The 17447-nt window shown below is 36.5% G+C and overlaps 1 protein-coding gene across 5 annotated transcripts in view; it reads right to left on the bottom strand.

Moving 5' to 3' along the window:
- Window positions 1-17447, bottom strand: part of ANO6 (anoctamin 6) — a 212463-nt gene that overhangs the window by 85064 nt on the left and 109952 nt on the right. For all 5 annotated transcript variants that reach the window (XM_003906239.5, XM_009180562.4, XM_009180563.4 and 2 more), the window contains one exon: window positions 12521-12649. In XM_003906239.5, the coding sequence (XP_003906288.2) occupies window positions 12521-12649 (129 nt within the window). The remainder of the gene's footprint in view (window positions 1-12520; window positions 12650-17447) is intronic.

Genomic DNA, 17447 nt, shown 5'->3' with positions numbered 1-17447 from the left:
CCAAAACCTAAAACATGGTACAGTAGAGGGAGGGAAAAGGACCGGCACTGTGACATTCTTTTCTTCAGGGGAGATGACTCACTCTGAGGCTGTACAAAGGGCAACCCAGATGGTCTCACTAGCAGGTCATAGCAGGATCCATGCCTGTGTCTTTGGTATCCTCTAAAATTCAGTCATGAATTTCAGTTAGCATGTGAAAGCTCAGGCCCAAGAATTTTAGCTCTTGGAGACAAATGTCTTCATTAGAAGAGTAGGAGAATCAGTCAGAAGAGGGTCTTCTCCAGTGGCTTGATGGGTGCTTTAACAATTAAGTGCTGGTAGGAGAAAAAACCATGTAACTCTGTTCAATGGCCTTATTATAAATTCATGATTCCCATCGCAGTTGGCCTGTCTCCTTCCTGGCCCCTAGCTATCCACTAGGGAGCTGTTCCAAACATTTAAGGTGCTCCTTGCACTCATTACCTAACTTCCAGCCCAGCATGCTCTGCAGGTGACCTCACCTGCTTCCTTACACAGAAAAGGGCAGCCACCCACTGGAAACTCCTGCCAGTCTCTTTCTTTCTACCTATGAACAGCTGGGCACCACCTCTCTTCTTGGTGTCAGAAGTCCATCCTTTCATCTCTCTTCTTGAGCTTACTTTGGCAATACCTCCCATTTTTCTCTTCATTGCTTTTACTCCTCTGCCAAAAAACACCTTAAATGTTTCCCAGTCTTAAGAACATTAAATCCTCCCATGGCCCTGCCTGCTGTTCAATTACTGCCCTCACTTCAGAGATGTCTTTTAATCTTGATATCATTAAGACTTAAAACAAGCCTATAACAGAGTAAGCATGCAATAAATGTCTAATGAATGAATAAACTGAGTGAATGGTGGATCGATGACTGCCTGTTACGCCAGAATGAACTAGGGAGTATAAATTCCTGCAGTGCAGCAACTGGGCTCCTTTGTTCTGAGCCCCCCATATTTTCCATGTTCTTTTACTTATGGGTATTACAGGACATGGTGTAGAAAGAGAGATGCAGCTTAATTCTGCAGTACACCAACACCAGATAGATAGCACAGGGACATCCACAGCATGAAGTGATTCCTGGACGCTTCAGAATTTGAATTACCAGATGACAAAAGAAATGAGGCTGAGAGAGCCCAGAATGAGCCAGCCCCACATGAGGGCAGTTGTGTCAGACATACCAAACACAAAATATTTCTGTCTGGGTTGTATCAGCTGTATCAGCTATGAATGCAACATGCTTAATAGTGCAAGTCAGACATGTACCTTCTTGGTGGAGTTTCTAAACTGAGTCTACAACTCATCACCTTCAAGGGACTCTCTCTTCTCGGATTTTGTTCTAACAAATAGCCCCTGTAGTTCTTGCAGTTTTGGTTTTCCTGTTACTCCTGGGCATAGTGGTTAGATTCTGAGTCAAAATTGAAATCCTGGCTCTGCCATTTACTAGCTCTGTGATGTCTGGGCAAATAATTAGCTAAGCATCAGCAGTTTCATCTAAAAACAGAAGGGAAGAAATAGCTTCATTTTGGGATTGTTTTAAGGATTAAGAGTGATCATGGGCATAAAGCACTCAGCATGATGCTTGGCATACGATAAGCACTGTAGATATGTCAGCCATCACCATTACCTTCTCTCTGCCTTTCAACTTGCTCGACTTCCCTTATTCCTTCAAAAAAAAAAAAAAAAAAGAAAAAGAAAAAAAGAAATTCTCTCTATTCCGCAGGGCTTAGAGGCTCATCTCTGTTTTAAATATCAAATATCTAACAAAACAGGCAACCCCACTCACTCTGCCTCTACACCATGCACCCAGTGACCCTTCATCCCTGCAGTGGGACACCAGTACACCATTTTATGGGAACTCATATGGGAACTCATTTTATGGGAACTCATAAAATTAATGAATATGGGAACCCTGCAGTGGGACACCAGTACACCATTTTATGAGAGTCACCTAGACTCCCCCTTCTTGACTGTTCTACACCACTTGGCTATCCTGATCTTCAGGCTACCTTCTTTGATATCTGATGGATATCTATCTTTTCATTCTCTGAAGGATGTGAACATATATTTTTATCTCTTCTGCCTCATTTCTATATATAAGGTTGCTGGTGAGAATGCATAGCACATATAATATTATAGATGCAGAAAACATTAGAAATACTTCCCTTCAATCTCATTTTAAGAGCTTGATAATATTCTCTCAGAGAGGTGCACCATTATTTAACTAATTTCAAATGGTTGGATATTTAGGTGGTTTCTACCTTTTTGCTATTATGAAAAATCTTTGTGCATCCATTATTATTTCCTCAGGATAAGGTCCTAAAAGTAAAATTGTTAAAGAGTGTATTCAATTTTAAGTTCTTTAATATATATTGCTGTAGTGCCCTCCAGAAAGGCTGCATTCTATTTTAGCTCTTTATAAAAAACTCCGGAGATATTTACCTGATTTCTCTCAGGATAATTGGTAGACCTTGGAGTTGGTTTATAATGCCCTCTTTTTACCACCAACTATAAATACTTAAACAGTTGAATCAAGGATAGGACATTTTTATTTGCTTAAACACATTAATATATCACCTTCGTGTTACTTTAAGAAGACAGTTCTTGTTATTTTCCTTTGGCATGGCAATTCACAAATAACTAGTGGAATATTTAAAAAATTGATCAAACGAGTCTTCTTGGTTTGTTGGGTAGCTAAAGTAAATTAGCATATGTGCTATATTTGTCAAACAGGCGCATATCAGGAAAGGACTGCTTACTTAAGGAGAGACTGCTTAAGTGTCTTTAATATGAAATCATCTTTACTTCACTGTAGAATTTACACTTGGATAAGTAACAGTGTTCTTGACATTTAAAAAATTAGGGTAGAGCTGTCTTCCATGTTAAAAATGAAAGATAATTAATATTGCATATTGGCTGACATAGCCATTGCTCAATAAATATTTGCTGAATAAATGAATATCTGAGGCCACACAATTTTAAAGTAAAAATTATCTGTGTCTCTTACTGGAAACCTTATATATAAGAACCTAAACTGATTGTCTATGATCTCTATTTGGCAGTTCAAAATGTTTAAACTAGGCTCATGACTTTAAAAACAAAAAGGCTAGTCATAAATTAAACTGTGTTGTAAATGTCTATATCTCTAGGGGAGCAAATTCATTTGCATTGGAACCAAATTTTATTTTTTAACCTACTAGAATTCTAGTAAAGCCAAAGTGACTGCAATCACTGAGGACCTATGTACATCACAAAAAGATGCATGTGATTTTATTACTGATGGTGGAGAATGGTACTGGCGGTTCAATGTGAAAAGGACAAAAGCACCTGCCACACTCCAGAAATGGGTATCTTATTCATACCTCTTTTGAGAGGTTAATAAAGCTGTCAGGGAAATAAAGAATAAAGCAATCAAAATCACAAAGGACAGACTGGCATAATTAAGGAAGCTTTCTATCCCTACGCACCCTGGATTACACATTACACATCTCATTTGGCTTAGTAAAGTCATTGTTGTGAAGGACTTACTTGTGAATTACACAGTAATAGTACTGAGTGTAAACACAAATATCTACCATTTTCTTTCTATTACGCACCATTTTCAGTGTAAAAAGCAGAGATTGCAATGTCTAAGTAGTAAAATTAATGAATATACTGTGATGATAAAGTAGAAATCAGTTGGGATTAATGAAATATATGAATAGATTGATTTCAAATATTCTTAGAGCTTTGTCAGGCAAAGTATTGATGGTGCTGTCATTGTATTTTCAACTTGCCAATCTTTTTTTAACCTACAAAGATGCAAGAGAAGTAAGTCATAGGTACTTAATTTGTGAAAAAAAAAATTAGTCTGATTACTGTAAGTGCCAGTTATTAGTTATATGTCATGTTCTCCAGAAGGTTTGGTAAGCAGAATACATTATTTAATTGGAACTTAATTTAAATTCACGTGTTGGCGATAAAAACATTTAATGTTAGTGGACTGATCTGATGAAGAATTTACTCAACTGAGTAATGTATGTTCACGAGGGGACAAAAAACAGACGAGCATTTTATTTTATTATTATTATTTTTTTTTAATTTTTTTTGAGACGGAGTCTCGCTGTGCTCCCAGGCTGGAGTGCAGTGGCGTGATCTCGGCTCACTGCAAGCTCCGCCTCCCGGGTTCACGCCATTCTCCCGCCTCAGCCTCCCAAGTAGCTGAGACTACAGGCGCCCGCCACCACGCCCGGCTAGTTTTTTGTATTTTTAGTAGAGACGGGGTTTCACCATGTTAGCCAGGATAGTCTCGATCTCCTGACCTCGTGATCCACCCGCCTCGGCCTCCCAAAGTGCTGGGATTACAGGCTTGAGCCACCGCGCCCGGCCAAGCATTTTAAATGATAAACATAGGATGGAGTGAATATTTAGCTGAAGTTCACTTCCAAATATGACTTTTAAATCAATATCACAAAAGAAAGAAATGCTCATTCTGAGTAACACAGAAAACAAATTTTCAGAGAAGAAAAAATAAACACCCATAATTCACTGCCAAGATAACTATTGTATTAGTTAAGTGTACAATAAAGTTTTTCAGTAAAGTGTTTTCCAAACTTACCTGCTTACAGGAACAACTTTGGAGAGCTTATTTAAAATGCAGATTCTTGAGCCCCTCTCCTGGAGGTAGGTACTGACTCAGCATGTATGGGATAGGGCCTGGACAATCTATTTTTAACAAGCAACCCAGGTGACTTCTCACAGGACAGGTTTAGGAAATCCTGTTTTCTAGGACACACCTTTTCTGTGTATATATGCATGCACAGGTGCACACAGCTATTCTTTTGTGATTATTTATCCCTGTCAAGCCTGTTTTATGAGAGAATTTGGTATAGCTGATTTTTGCCAATCCTGCTGTACTCCTTTACAGATGATCTTTTAAAAAGGTGACACATTTGCCCTGCTGGTACCAGGTAAATGACAGCCTCTTCATTCAGCTTACAGCCAGACCTCAGGAGGAGCAATCAGAAAAAGGGTTTTCTCCTCTCTCTGTCTTTGTGAACGTGTTAACTCCTCGGTAGGATAAAATAGAATAATCAGGTCTTACTTTTAGAATTTCATTGTCCTCTCTGTTTTTAAGGTTTCAGCCCAGAGATACTTCCCATTTTGGAAATGAGAAGCAAGAATTGAATTCATTGCTCTTGGTGATGATACTCAAAAATAAAACCAAATGTGCTTATACCAGCAACACATTTCATAGATGTAATTTGAAACTACTGATTCTAATTTAATTTATCCCTTCTTACCTACAATCTTAGTATAAACAAGCAGGCTGTAAAGCAAGGGAAAAGATAAAAATATAAAGACCTCCCCACTTTAGTCTAAAATATTTAGGAGCTAAAGACAGATCTGACTTCACTCCCTAAAACAAAAGACAGAACACCTGCCAAAAGTTAGCTGGGAAGTAAAACCACCCAGCACTGGCTGCCATATCTCTTACTGAGCCTATCCTAACATGAGGCTCATGTTTCCAATTCATCAACTACCTGTTGCAAATGTCATTCCCAGGCAAACTTTCCATGCTGTTCTGATTCCTCATAGTGCCCCCCACATTCTGCTATCCCTTTATTTCTTCAATTTGAAGAAGGTAAGTCAATTTTTAGTCTATGCAATCATGCTTTCTTCTTTATGAGGATCCATGAGACAAATTTTTCTCAGGAGGATCTTTCCTACCAGAATACTATGTTACTTTGGAACAACCAGTTTTGTTTTTATTGTGTTGAAACTTTATGTTATTAATAAAATCCTCTTGTATTCTTTGGCAACTAGGAAGTTGAGAGGCAAATTTGCAGCTGATCTCTAACTTTTGAACAAGAACTTATGGTTGATAATAAATCATTTTATTACTCTGACACATGGCTTCATTTTATTTTTCTGGCTTTTATCTCTCTTTTACCCTGATTTAGTCTTTAATTACTTTCATTCTTGATATATTTCCACAGGTGACCTTAAATACTTTTTTTCACTTCCCTCCTAACATTTATATTTATTTTAATTGATAAATAAAAATTGTGTATCATGTACAACATGTTGTTTTAAAATATGAATATATAATGGAAGCCAATATCAAGCTGATTAACATATGCATTTACACGTCACAAACTTTTGTGGTAAAAACACTTAAAATCTACTCCTTAGCAATTTTCAAGAATATATTGTCAACTAGAATCAGCTGTACAATAGTTCTCCTAATCTTATCCCTCGTATCTAACTAAAATTTTGTATCCTTTGACCAACATCTCCCCAACATCCTCTCACCTCCAGCCCCTGGTAATCACTATTCTACTATCTACTTCATGAATTCAACTTTTTTTTACACTCAATATGTAAGCATCGAATACTATTTAATAAATTATAAATTCATTCATGCATTGCTTAACAACAGGATACGTTCTGAGAATGTGATTTCATCTTTGTATGAACACCATAGAGTGTACATATGAACATACACAAACCTAGAAGGTGTAGCCTACCATACACCTAGGGTATATGGAATGGCCTGCCGCTCTTAGGCTACAAACCTGCACTGCATGCGACTAAGCTGAATACCGTAGGCAGCTGTAACACCATGGTAAGTATTCGTGTATTTAAATATAGAAAAGCTACAGTAAAACTACTGTATAAAACATTTTAAAGATGGTATACCAGTTTAGGGCACTTATCAGGAATGGAGCTTGCAGGCCTGGAAGTTGCCGTGGGTGAGTTAGCGAGTGAATGGTGACTGAACCTGAAGGCCTAAGACATTATGTGCACCACTGTAGACCTTATAACACTGCTCATTTAGCTCAAAACACAAACACACTATAGCTGTACACAAATTCTTTCTTTATATCCTTATTCTATCTCAAATATTTTTCTATTTTTAATTTTTAACTTTTTAAACTTTTTTGTTGAACACTAAGACATCAATACACACATTAGCCAGGCCTACACAGGGTCAGGATCATCAGTATCACTGTCTTCCACCTCCACATCTCATCTCAATGGAAGGTCTTCAGGGGCAATAACAGAAATAGAGCTGTCATCTCCTGTGATAACAGTGCCTTCTTTTGGAATACCTCCTGAAGTACCTGCCTGAGGCTGTTTTACAGTTAACTTTCTTTTTTTATTTATTTTTTATAATGTAGGAATATACTCTAAAATAATTATAAAAAGTATACTTTTAAAATATACTATAGTTATAGTAAACACATAAACCAGTAACATAGTCATTTATTACCATTAACAAGTATTCTGATTGTATACATGATTGTATGTGCTATGTTTTTATATGACTAGCAGCCCAGCCCAATAGGTTTGTTTGTACCAGCATCACCACAGACATGGGAGTACTGCATTGCACTACACTATTAAGACAGCTATGATGTCACTAGGCAACAGGAATTTTTCAGCTGTGTTATAATCTTAAGGGACATTATGGTATATGTGGCATATTGTTGACTGAAACACCATGAAGCAACTTGTGACCATAGACAGAAAAATTTAATGTAGTATTAACATAAATAAGTAGGGTGCTAATAACTATAAAAAGTACACATTGCATATTAAAGCTAATAAATGAATGCCTTGAGTTATACTTTCAGTTAGAATACTATCTTATTAGACAAAAGTAACCAAATACTTAATATGCATAAGACTTAATGAGGAATCAAGTCATATGATCACCTCAATAGATACAAGAAAAAGCATTTGATAAACTTTAGAACCCAGTTATTATAAAAATGCTTAGCAATCTAAGACTAAAGGGGAACTCCTTTAACTTTTTAAAAGAAGTCTATCAAAAATGTATCGCAAGTGTAATATTTCATAGTGAAATTTTAGAAACATTCCCATTAAAATCAGGAACAATACAATCGTGACTACTATGTGGATTGGTTTTGTTCAAGAGGCAATAGCCACTGCACTCAGACAAGAAAAAGAATAAATATGGCAAAGAAAGACCAAAACTGTCATCATTTGTAGACAATATGGTCTTCATTTGAGAAAACAGTATTAGAAACTACTAAACTAAAGAGAGCTTATCAAGGTTCTTGGCACTTATAAAAATCAATAGACTTCTTTTACACACAGTAAATCATAACTGCATTTAAAATGCCTCTGACAATAGTAACAAAATTTTTAAATAATTGGGAAAAGTTAATAAAAATGTACAAGATCTTCATGGACATTACAGGTTGAATATCTCTTATCTGAAATGTTTGGAACTAGAAGCATTTCTAAGTTTGGACTTTTTAAGAAATTAGAATATTTGCATTATACTTACCACCTGAGCATCCCACATCTGAAAATCCAAAATGATCCACTAAGCATTTCTTTGAACGTCAAGTCAGCACTCAAAAAGCTTTGCATTTTGGTGCATTTTGGATTTAGGATGCTCAACCTGTATTATAAAGCTTTATTTAAAGAATAGTAGATCTCAATAAAAGGAGTGATATATCATGTTCATCATAGTAAAACTTTTTGGTAAGCTTTTAAACATTTCCCAAGAGATCTCGTCCAGACTCTAGGAAAACGGTTTTGGTCTCATGATGATTCATCCAAAATAATGGATAACAGTTTTTAGAAGCTCACAGGCTCTATAACCAATTAGTCAGTTGTCTCACAGTATTTGAAAGTTTGAATTGAATTATAATTATATAACTGTAACTTTGTTCACTCATTTTTAAAAAGTTCTTTATCCTATAGTCTCTATTGGCCAGATCCTTTTGCCACACACTAAAGAATTCTTAAGGTCAGATATGAAATACAAATATATACTTCCATATATAAACTTTTCAACTTCAAGGACATAAATTTTCCATTAACTTTTAGGAATGGATAACTAATTATTTAAAAAGTAAATAAAAAAATCAAATTCAGGATTGCTCCCACTGTTTTTGTGCTACCTAGACCTCTTCCCCATCTTCACCCTCATCTGAATTGTACCATTACTTGGTCACTAACACATCAGTTTGAAGGCAAGCATCAGACAAAACAAAATTCAAAAGATCAGTTCTGCCAATTGTTAGCCGTTCTGGAAGAACGCAGCAATTACTAACAAAACTGAGCAAGAGGACTTGGAGAAATATATGGGAATTTGTTTTATGTAAAACTTCTTTGCTCTTTACAATATGGATCAAACATATTTAGATATATTTAATCATCTACTGTGCCAGATACTGCTGGCTGCCTACGGAACAGCCACTCTCCCCTCTTTATTATTAAGAAAAGCCTGCTTGTTCTTTAGGTATTCTGTAATCAGGTGACTCAAGAGACGAAATACCAATCTTGTTTAGTCTATGCTAATGACGATAATTCCATTCATGTTGCCAGTAGTTGATTTAGGAAGAGACTTGTAACAGACAATGAATTGTGAAAGGAAATCTGCAAAGGGCCCTTCTAGAGGAGCTTTCTTCCCTCTTAAAAAACAGCCCTGAGAAAGGGCATTCCTTCTCTCTGCCTCTGGCTACCTGGAGTTGCAGCAGCCATCTTGAAATCAAGGGAAGACAATTTAAGAGCCAACATTTTGAGGATGGCAGAGCAGGAGGACGGAATAACTTCATTAAGCCAATAAACGAATCCAGAAATGGCTGTATCTCCAGACTACTTAAAAGAGAAAATAATTATTTCCTTTTAGCATTTAAGCCATTTTGAGTTTGGTTTTCCTGTTATTTGTGATTTAAAACATTCAAACATTCTGTGTCAAGCCCAGTACAGGGTAAATGACTGTTTGTTGCTGAAGCAACTTATAATCATCCTCAGGTAAAATCTAAATGTAAATGGTTTATGCTTTTTAAAGGAAGGTGTTGCGTTTAAGTGTTTTTGGTAATAAGAGTGGCCCAGGTTACATGATATTTGAAGGTTTGGCTAGAAAACTATTTTCTTTTTGTTCAAAGGATGATATATCCTTTTAAATACTCTATGTTTTTGGTGTTTGTAGCCCCATCACTTCTATCTTTCTCCAGCCCTACAAAGTGTTTAACAATATCCTTTAGATAAACTCTGGTGGAGTCAACCTTGAGGTTGCTTTAGGAAATCAATATGGTTTACATATAAGTTTTTTTCTTTCAAAGAAAACAGGATTTTGAATGGCCTTTCCTTGGTATTGTCCTAAATCCTCAATAAGGCCTGACAAGGAGTACAATGGAACTCACAAACATTTTTCCAATGAAGAAAAACGTGATTCCAAAGTTAAGCTTTGAATTTCGGTGAAGTATATATAAACTAAGTAGTATGTGCAAATACAGTCTGAAAACACTTCAAAGCACAGCTTATAAAAATGAACATCAAGGTGTATCAATCCATGAGTTCAAGGATTGCCAAAATTAATGATGATTTTTTTCCTCCTGATTTACGAGAGTTACCTTGGGACCTATGTTTCTGTCTCAAGCAAATGCAGAACTGATTAATAATGTAAGCAGCTCTAGGGCCCTTCACCATGGCAGTAAAGCTCCTGTCTAAAACGAGAACTGTTTCTTTTATACTTTAATGGATTAGATCTGTTTAACTTACTTTATATAGTGCTCAATCCAGATCCATTGGCATATGGATGCTTAATGAATATTTGATGATGGTGACTATGACTGCATAGAATATATCTTAGTGTCCACAGGAAAATGAAAGTACCCTAAGCTGCTTTACTTTAGTGATAAAATTGTATAATAACAGAAAAGTCATGCCTTCTCATATCAGGGCATTATTTTAAGAAAATCCCAAATAAAAAGGGAAGATACAAGAATTAAAATTTATGATCTAACAATGCTAAAAAATTATGTAACATCTATATATGTTATTTTATTTAATCTTAACCATAATTATATAAAGTAAGTATTAGGATCCTATTTTCCTGAATCTAAGATGCCATTGATTGTATGGTGAGCCAATATTTTATGTATTAATAAGAAAAAATTCAACAATGAAATTATGATACAGCATTTGTAAGATCCAACTGATTTTAGAGATGGCAAATGTAAAAAAGAAAAAAAAAAGTTGATTTGAAAATTTGCCTAAGTCACATAGCTACCCAGCCAGAAACGACACTTTCCACTCTCTGAGTTCTGACCAGTAGCATGTGAGCACAACTGATGTAGTTACTTTGAGGCCAAAGTGGTAAAGAAGCATGAGTACTTTCTTCATCTTATCTACCATTTATCTAACTTGATGCTCAGGATGACCCAGGAGTCTACCTATGGAATATGGCAGAGCTTCTGTCAGGCTTGGGTTTCTTGACAACTGCAAAGGACAGAGGCCCAACCCCAAACTATGTGCCAAACAGGGATGCTACATTTGACTTTGATGTGAACAATAAACACTCTGTTTTTGTGTTAATCCCCTGTCATCTGGGGGCTTGTTTGTTACAACTAGAATTACTCCCATAGAGTGGCAGAATTATAACTTGAAGGTCAGGTTCCAAAGTCTGGGCTCATTCTATTCCACCACGCAAATATAAAATGCCAAACTTAACCCCCTCTGAAACAAACAGATGAAGTAAACAGTACTGATTACTTCATTTTTTAAAAGGTTTTATCACTTGATTTGAAAGACTGGGCAAAAATCAATAGATTTAAAGTTGGCATATTTCAAGGAGACAGTCCAGACAGGGACAATTAAAGTTGTGTGTGTGTGTGTGTGTCAGTGATAGCATGTATGTGAAGAACAGGGGAGGAAAAAAAGGATGAGGAATGATTTCTCAAGTGGGTGAAAGTAATATACATATGCACTCCTTTTCGGTCTGTTTTAGTTTAAAGCAGTTTGGGTACAAGTAAAAAAGTTCCAGGGAGTTGTTTATCACCCTGCCCTACTGTTTAACATCCTGAGATAAAGAGGCCCTTTACCTTAAAAAGCTTGGTACAAAGGAAAGGAAGAAGAGAGCAGCTTGACTGGCAATGCAATGAATGAAAAGGAGGGGAGGGAGGTAACAGAAAAAAATGCGGGGTCAAGAGCACAGTTTCCACATTCAAGACAGTTTGAACCATGGCTACAACACTTGTCAGACCAGAGTCCATGACCTTGTATACTCATCTAACCTAAGGGTCATCTCTATCATCCATAAAATGGTGTGATTATAGAACCCACTTCATACTGTATGAAAGGAGAACATGTATGCAAAATGCACGTACAATACCTGAGTGAGCACACATTGAAAGCTAGTTGTTATTACACTAGTCATTATTAATCATTAGCTTCCTATCCCACCTAGTTGAACAGCCAGGCATGCTTAAGGTAAATCTCTTCTGTACAATAGAAAGTCCAATTCCTTGAAAGAAAGTCTGCTTTCAGCTGTGAAACCAAATGAGGTTAAGAGCCTGAGAAAGTCTAATTCAAATTTAAAAAACGTTTCGTTAATATGCTTTGAGAGAACATGAGCAGAGAAAATATGAAACTATGTTTTGTGTATGATATTTCAACACCAGTTTCACTTTATTATACAAAATAGCAGTTTTTTCATTTTACAATATAAGAAATAAAAAGAAAGGAAAATAGCATTAAAACTTACCCTTTGTTTTTCATTTGTACCCTTTTTACTGGTCTCTTTTCTACTTTCATCCTCATACACTAGAACAAAGTCAATTCTTCGCTGACCATCATTAAAAAAGAGGGAGTCAGATTTTCCATTAAATTCTTCCTGTGTAAAACAGAAAAACAAATTGTAATATATACTTTTTTGAAAAAGTGCTGATTTGTAAGTGTTAATTTTCACGCTTTAATAGGTTTATTGTGAAAGAGAAATACATCCACTACTAGTCAGCTTACCAAGCAGTCATGGCCACTATGACTATGACATGGCAAACACGGTGTATTCTTGGTGAACGAAGTCTTTGAATTGAACAGTACAATATTATTCTATAAACTCATGAGAGCATATCAATATTACGTATGTAACACAATCATCCCAGAATTATTTCCACATTAAGCAGCAAAGGCATATCAAGGTCAAAAACGAACATAGTAAACAAAACTGCCTATCCAAGGAAGTGAAGTTTATTTAACAAGACGAAAAATCTAAGACAAAAAAACTGTTGATGAAAATCTCATCCTTCTTAGGTCTTATTTTCTAAACTTTTACCATTTTTCATGATTTCTTTTTGGACCTACCTCACCGCTTTATAGAAGATATCATGGGATAACTTCAAACAAATGCCAAAAGATACTTCCATATAAACAAAAGCTGCACTAGTCATTGGTGTTTGTCCCCTAATCTACAAATGATGTCCCTCATTCCTAGCAAACAAATTTTTAAAAACCAAAAGAACCAGCAACAACAAAACACAGATGCCTTTAGTTTAGAGCTTAAAATCCTTATGGTTTAAAAAGAAATGATGGCAGAACAGAAACCAAACACAAAAATACCTATTAGCATATGGAGTTGGATAGAATTGTTCTAATTTACTCCAAGGAATGATTTGAATTTGTGTTCTCACACAGCTTGTCAGAATGCTCATGTTAATTTTGTTAAGAATCGACTGCTTTTTAACTAAGTGATACTGAAAAGTTTTCTATGATTCATTAAAAACTAATAAGAAGATTTCATTTTGCAATCATTTGGTGTATAACTTGTACATTATGTTCATTAAATGTGATTAATCCTCTGCATTCAGTATCAATTTAGCACAGAAGCTATGCAATTTTACCACACACCACTTTCTCCTTTTCTTAACACTTTTGAGAACGTATACTTTTTGATACTTACATGAAATGTGATATTTATCATTCCTTTCCCCTTTTCCACTGTTGTACACATAAAGGTTTATTACCAGTATTTGAAGTTCCTAATTAGCAGGTATTTCACCAGCAGACTGAATGCTGCTGATGTAACCCATCTCAATGCACCTTCATCCAGTGCATATAACCTGGAATTCTAAGCACAAACAGTGTGACTCTGCCATGAGACCTTTCCTATCCAGGGCAACAAAGGGCTAGGAAAACAAAGACACATCGATGTCTTAGGCTGATACCACTATCCAATTCTTATACTTGCAATTTCAGTTATTTCAAACCAATAAACTTCAAGAGTATTTAAAACTATATGAAAATGCTGAGCCCTGTCTTTTTCATTTCAGCCACAGAGTCCTTTAGGTCCATTCAATTTCTCTTACTTTTTTTTTTTTTTTTTTTTTTTTTTTTTTTTTTTTTTTTTTTGAGACGGAGTCTCGCTCTGTCGCCCAGGCTGGAGTGCAGGGGCCGGATCTCAGCTCACTGCAAGCTCCGCCTCCCGGGTTTGCGCCATTCTCCTGCCTCAGCCTCCCGAGTAGCTGCGACTACATTAGCTGGGACTACAGGCGCCCGCCACCTCGCCCGGCTAGTTTTTTGTATTTTTTAGTAGAGACGGGGTTTCACCGTGTTAGCCAGGATGGTCTTGATCTCCTGACCTCGTGATCCGCCCGTCTCGGCCTCCCAAAGTGCTGGGATTACAGGCTTGAGCCACCACGCCCAGCCCAATTTCTCTTACTTTCAATGAGGACTGTACTATGGGTGACAACCAAGGCTATTGCTAGAGGAACGTTGTGCATGGAGAAAAAATATCTATCTATAATTCTCAGAAGAACAAAGGGGAAGTGGGGTCCAGTGGAATATAGTCAGGAAAACCTGGTCATCATTGCAACATCTGAAAAGTATACAAAAAGCAACTTGTTCTCTGTAGCCCACATTCTGTTGCCTCTGGTGGAGTCCAGCATGAGCTCACTGAAGTTCTGAAGAATTAGGCCTGGAATGAGAACCACATCTGTACGTGGCTCCAGGCACTCCTCCCTTGCACAGTGGAACAGGCTGGCAGTGAGCACGCAGATAATCTGGTTTGCATATGCAAACCTCCCATGTGTGATGCAAGACCATGGCCCTTTATTTGGAGGAAAACCCCACTAACTAGGCAACATTTGCCTGTGTGAAATAAATATGTCAAACTCCAATATGGTACTATTAGAATGCAATACCAGAGAAAAGAGTGCCAGTCTCTACTGCTGTGAAATCCAGGTTTCCTATCTCTTGGCAGAAGACATTCTACTACACAACGGAGAAAAGGGAGAAACTAATCACTAGCATGGAAAGAATATGTAACAAATAAGGGAACTGGCCTAAATAAAAACAGATAGTTAAAATGCTGAAGTTAAATTATTTGTCCAAGATCTGAATAAAGATAAAGATAAAAATAAAGATAGTTAAAAATGCTGAAGTTAAATTATTTGTCTAAGATCTGAATAAAAGCAGTCAGATTAGGATCTTTGCTCAAATTCTTGTTTATGTGTAAGGGTGTTTGAAACTTGCCTTGGACAGCAAGTGAGATTGTCTTACTGTATCGGAATTTCCAAATAGCCTATGATATGGTTGTCATTTACTATGAGATTGGAGAGTATTCCAGGTTCATCTGGGTTAATAGTCTCTCAAACTTTATGCCCAGCAGGATGCAAGAAAGGTTTACTGTCTAACAATAAAGTTGAAGGGTTACGCTACGAAAAATAAATATCAAAACATTCACATAATTTGAAGTGTAACTGATGTGCAAATATAGAAAAAACACGTGGCTCTCTACAATTTTTAAGAGAAGAAAAAGTAGTTAATTCCAAGAAGAACACAAAGGGAAAAAACTATAATAATAGACAACTACTAAAGTAAAAATATGGGATCTTCTATTTTTCAGTAAATTGTGAATCCAGGTACATGGTAAGTTCTAGGGAAACAAAATATTAGAAGCAGAAGCCTTTATGTAAATTTAGATTTCACAAAATATGAAACATAAAAAATTTTATTTACATGGCATGCAGTTATGAATGATACATATTCCTAAGTGTTTTTCCTAACTGTAGCAGAGTTCAGGCATCAGAGTCAAGGCATGAGTAATAAGTAGAACGTTCTTCCCCCCACCAACAAAATGGTGCAAAAATATTGCAGAGATAGAAGACACTAGGTCAAATTTTCTTCATTTTGATCAAAATGCAAACTGCAAAGTTCAAGAAAAACACAGTAATAATTGAGCCAAAGAAGTGCCAAGAACTGCAGGTATGGAAGGCTGACTTCCGAAGGTGGAAAGACAAGTACTGCGGAAGCCGGGGTGGGAAGGAAAGGAAGTAACATATTAGTAACTCTGGACACACAGGGGAGCCACACAGGAAGTCAGCTCAGTAAATGGTGTGTACTGTAGGGAGTAAGTGAGCTTGTTTTTGACCAGACCAGGCATTCAGGAATGTGTTGACAGCAAAGCAGCACAGTGGAAAAGGAGCCTATTCAAGGAGGAAAATACATCCTGAAGCTTGGACTCCAAGTCTGTTTTAGAGTCAAATGTGTCAGGATGTTCCAAGAACATCCTTTGGTTGTGACTCTCTGATGATCAAGGTGTACTCAGGAATGGCCCAGAATGATTTTTGTACAAATCACACGGTCTGCTTCCTGCCCTGTTAACCACACTATTAGCTTCTGAAGGTTAGTCGCCAGGTCTTGCTTGTTCACCTTGAGTTCTCTGCTGAGAACTCAGGGGCTCAGGTTTATTTTTTTCTTAGAATAAATTTTTTTTTTCTGATAAAATATATCCTCAACACAAAAAAATTCTGAAGATACAAAAAAATACAGAAAAAAATAAAAGTCATATGTAATCCCATCTCCTAGACATGAGCTAAGTTTCTTAAAATTTTGGATTATATCCTTTCACTCTTAGATGGACATACATGCATGCAAGAGCACACAAATACACTAACCAAAATGATACCATATTATACATACTGTTTTATAAACATCTATTATAGACACTTGCCAGCTTTATAGAAAGCTCTACAACATGTGTAATAGCTGCAATATAATTTAGTAAAACAGTTCCTCCACTGATGAGCGCAGAAGTAGTTTCCAATTTTCTGCCTTTATAAACACTGCTGCAATGAGCATCTTTGTACATATGTATCTGTGCACATGTTCAATTACTAAATTCCAGAAGCAGATTTTAAGTGGCACAGTCTTTTTAAAAGCTTTTGATACATAGGTTGCTAAACTGTCATCCAAAATATTTATAAAATCAACACATCCACCAGAGGGTATGAGTGCTTTGCTCCACCCTCATTTGACTTCAGTGTTTTCTACTTTTCCCATTATGATAGTCAAAATACGTATTTTTTTTCTTGTACACCTTTTAACTAGAGAGCTCTAACTTTGTTATGGATACTGCCCAAATGAAATGCTCTTTTTTTTGTGGAGTGCTTATTACTATCTTTCACTTAATCGAACAATCTTATTAAATACTTTTCAGTAGATTGTCTTGGGTCTTCTTACTGATGAAATCCTAAAAACCACACAGGTAACTGAACAGGTGGGGGTAAAGGGCAATACAGACTAGGCCTATATGATTCCACGTGGCTCAGTCTGGGACTCCTGTCTGCTAAGAGAAGACCGCTAAGTGGGGGAGGGCACCAAATATCTCTTCAAATGTAAGCACTCAACATGAG

Source organism: Papio anubis, chromosome 9, assembly GCF_008728515.1.
Source record: "Papio anubis isolate 15944 chromosome 9, Panubis1.0, whole genome shotgun sequence".
In the NCBI taxonomy this organism is placed as follows: Eukaryota; Metazoa; Chordata; class Mammalia; order Primates; family Cercopithecidae; genus Papio; species Papio anubis.
Note: the sequence above shows the minus strand (reverse complement) of the source record. Positions and strands in the feature narration are given on the sequence as shown.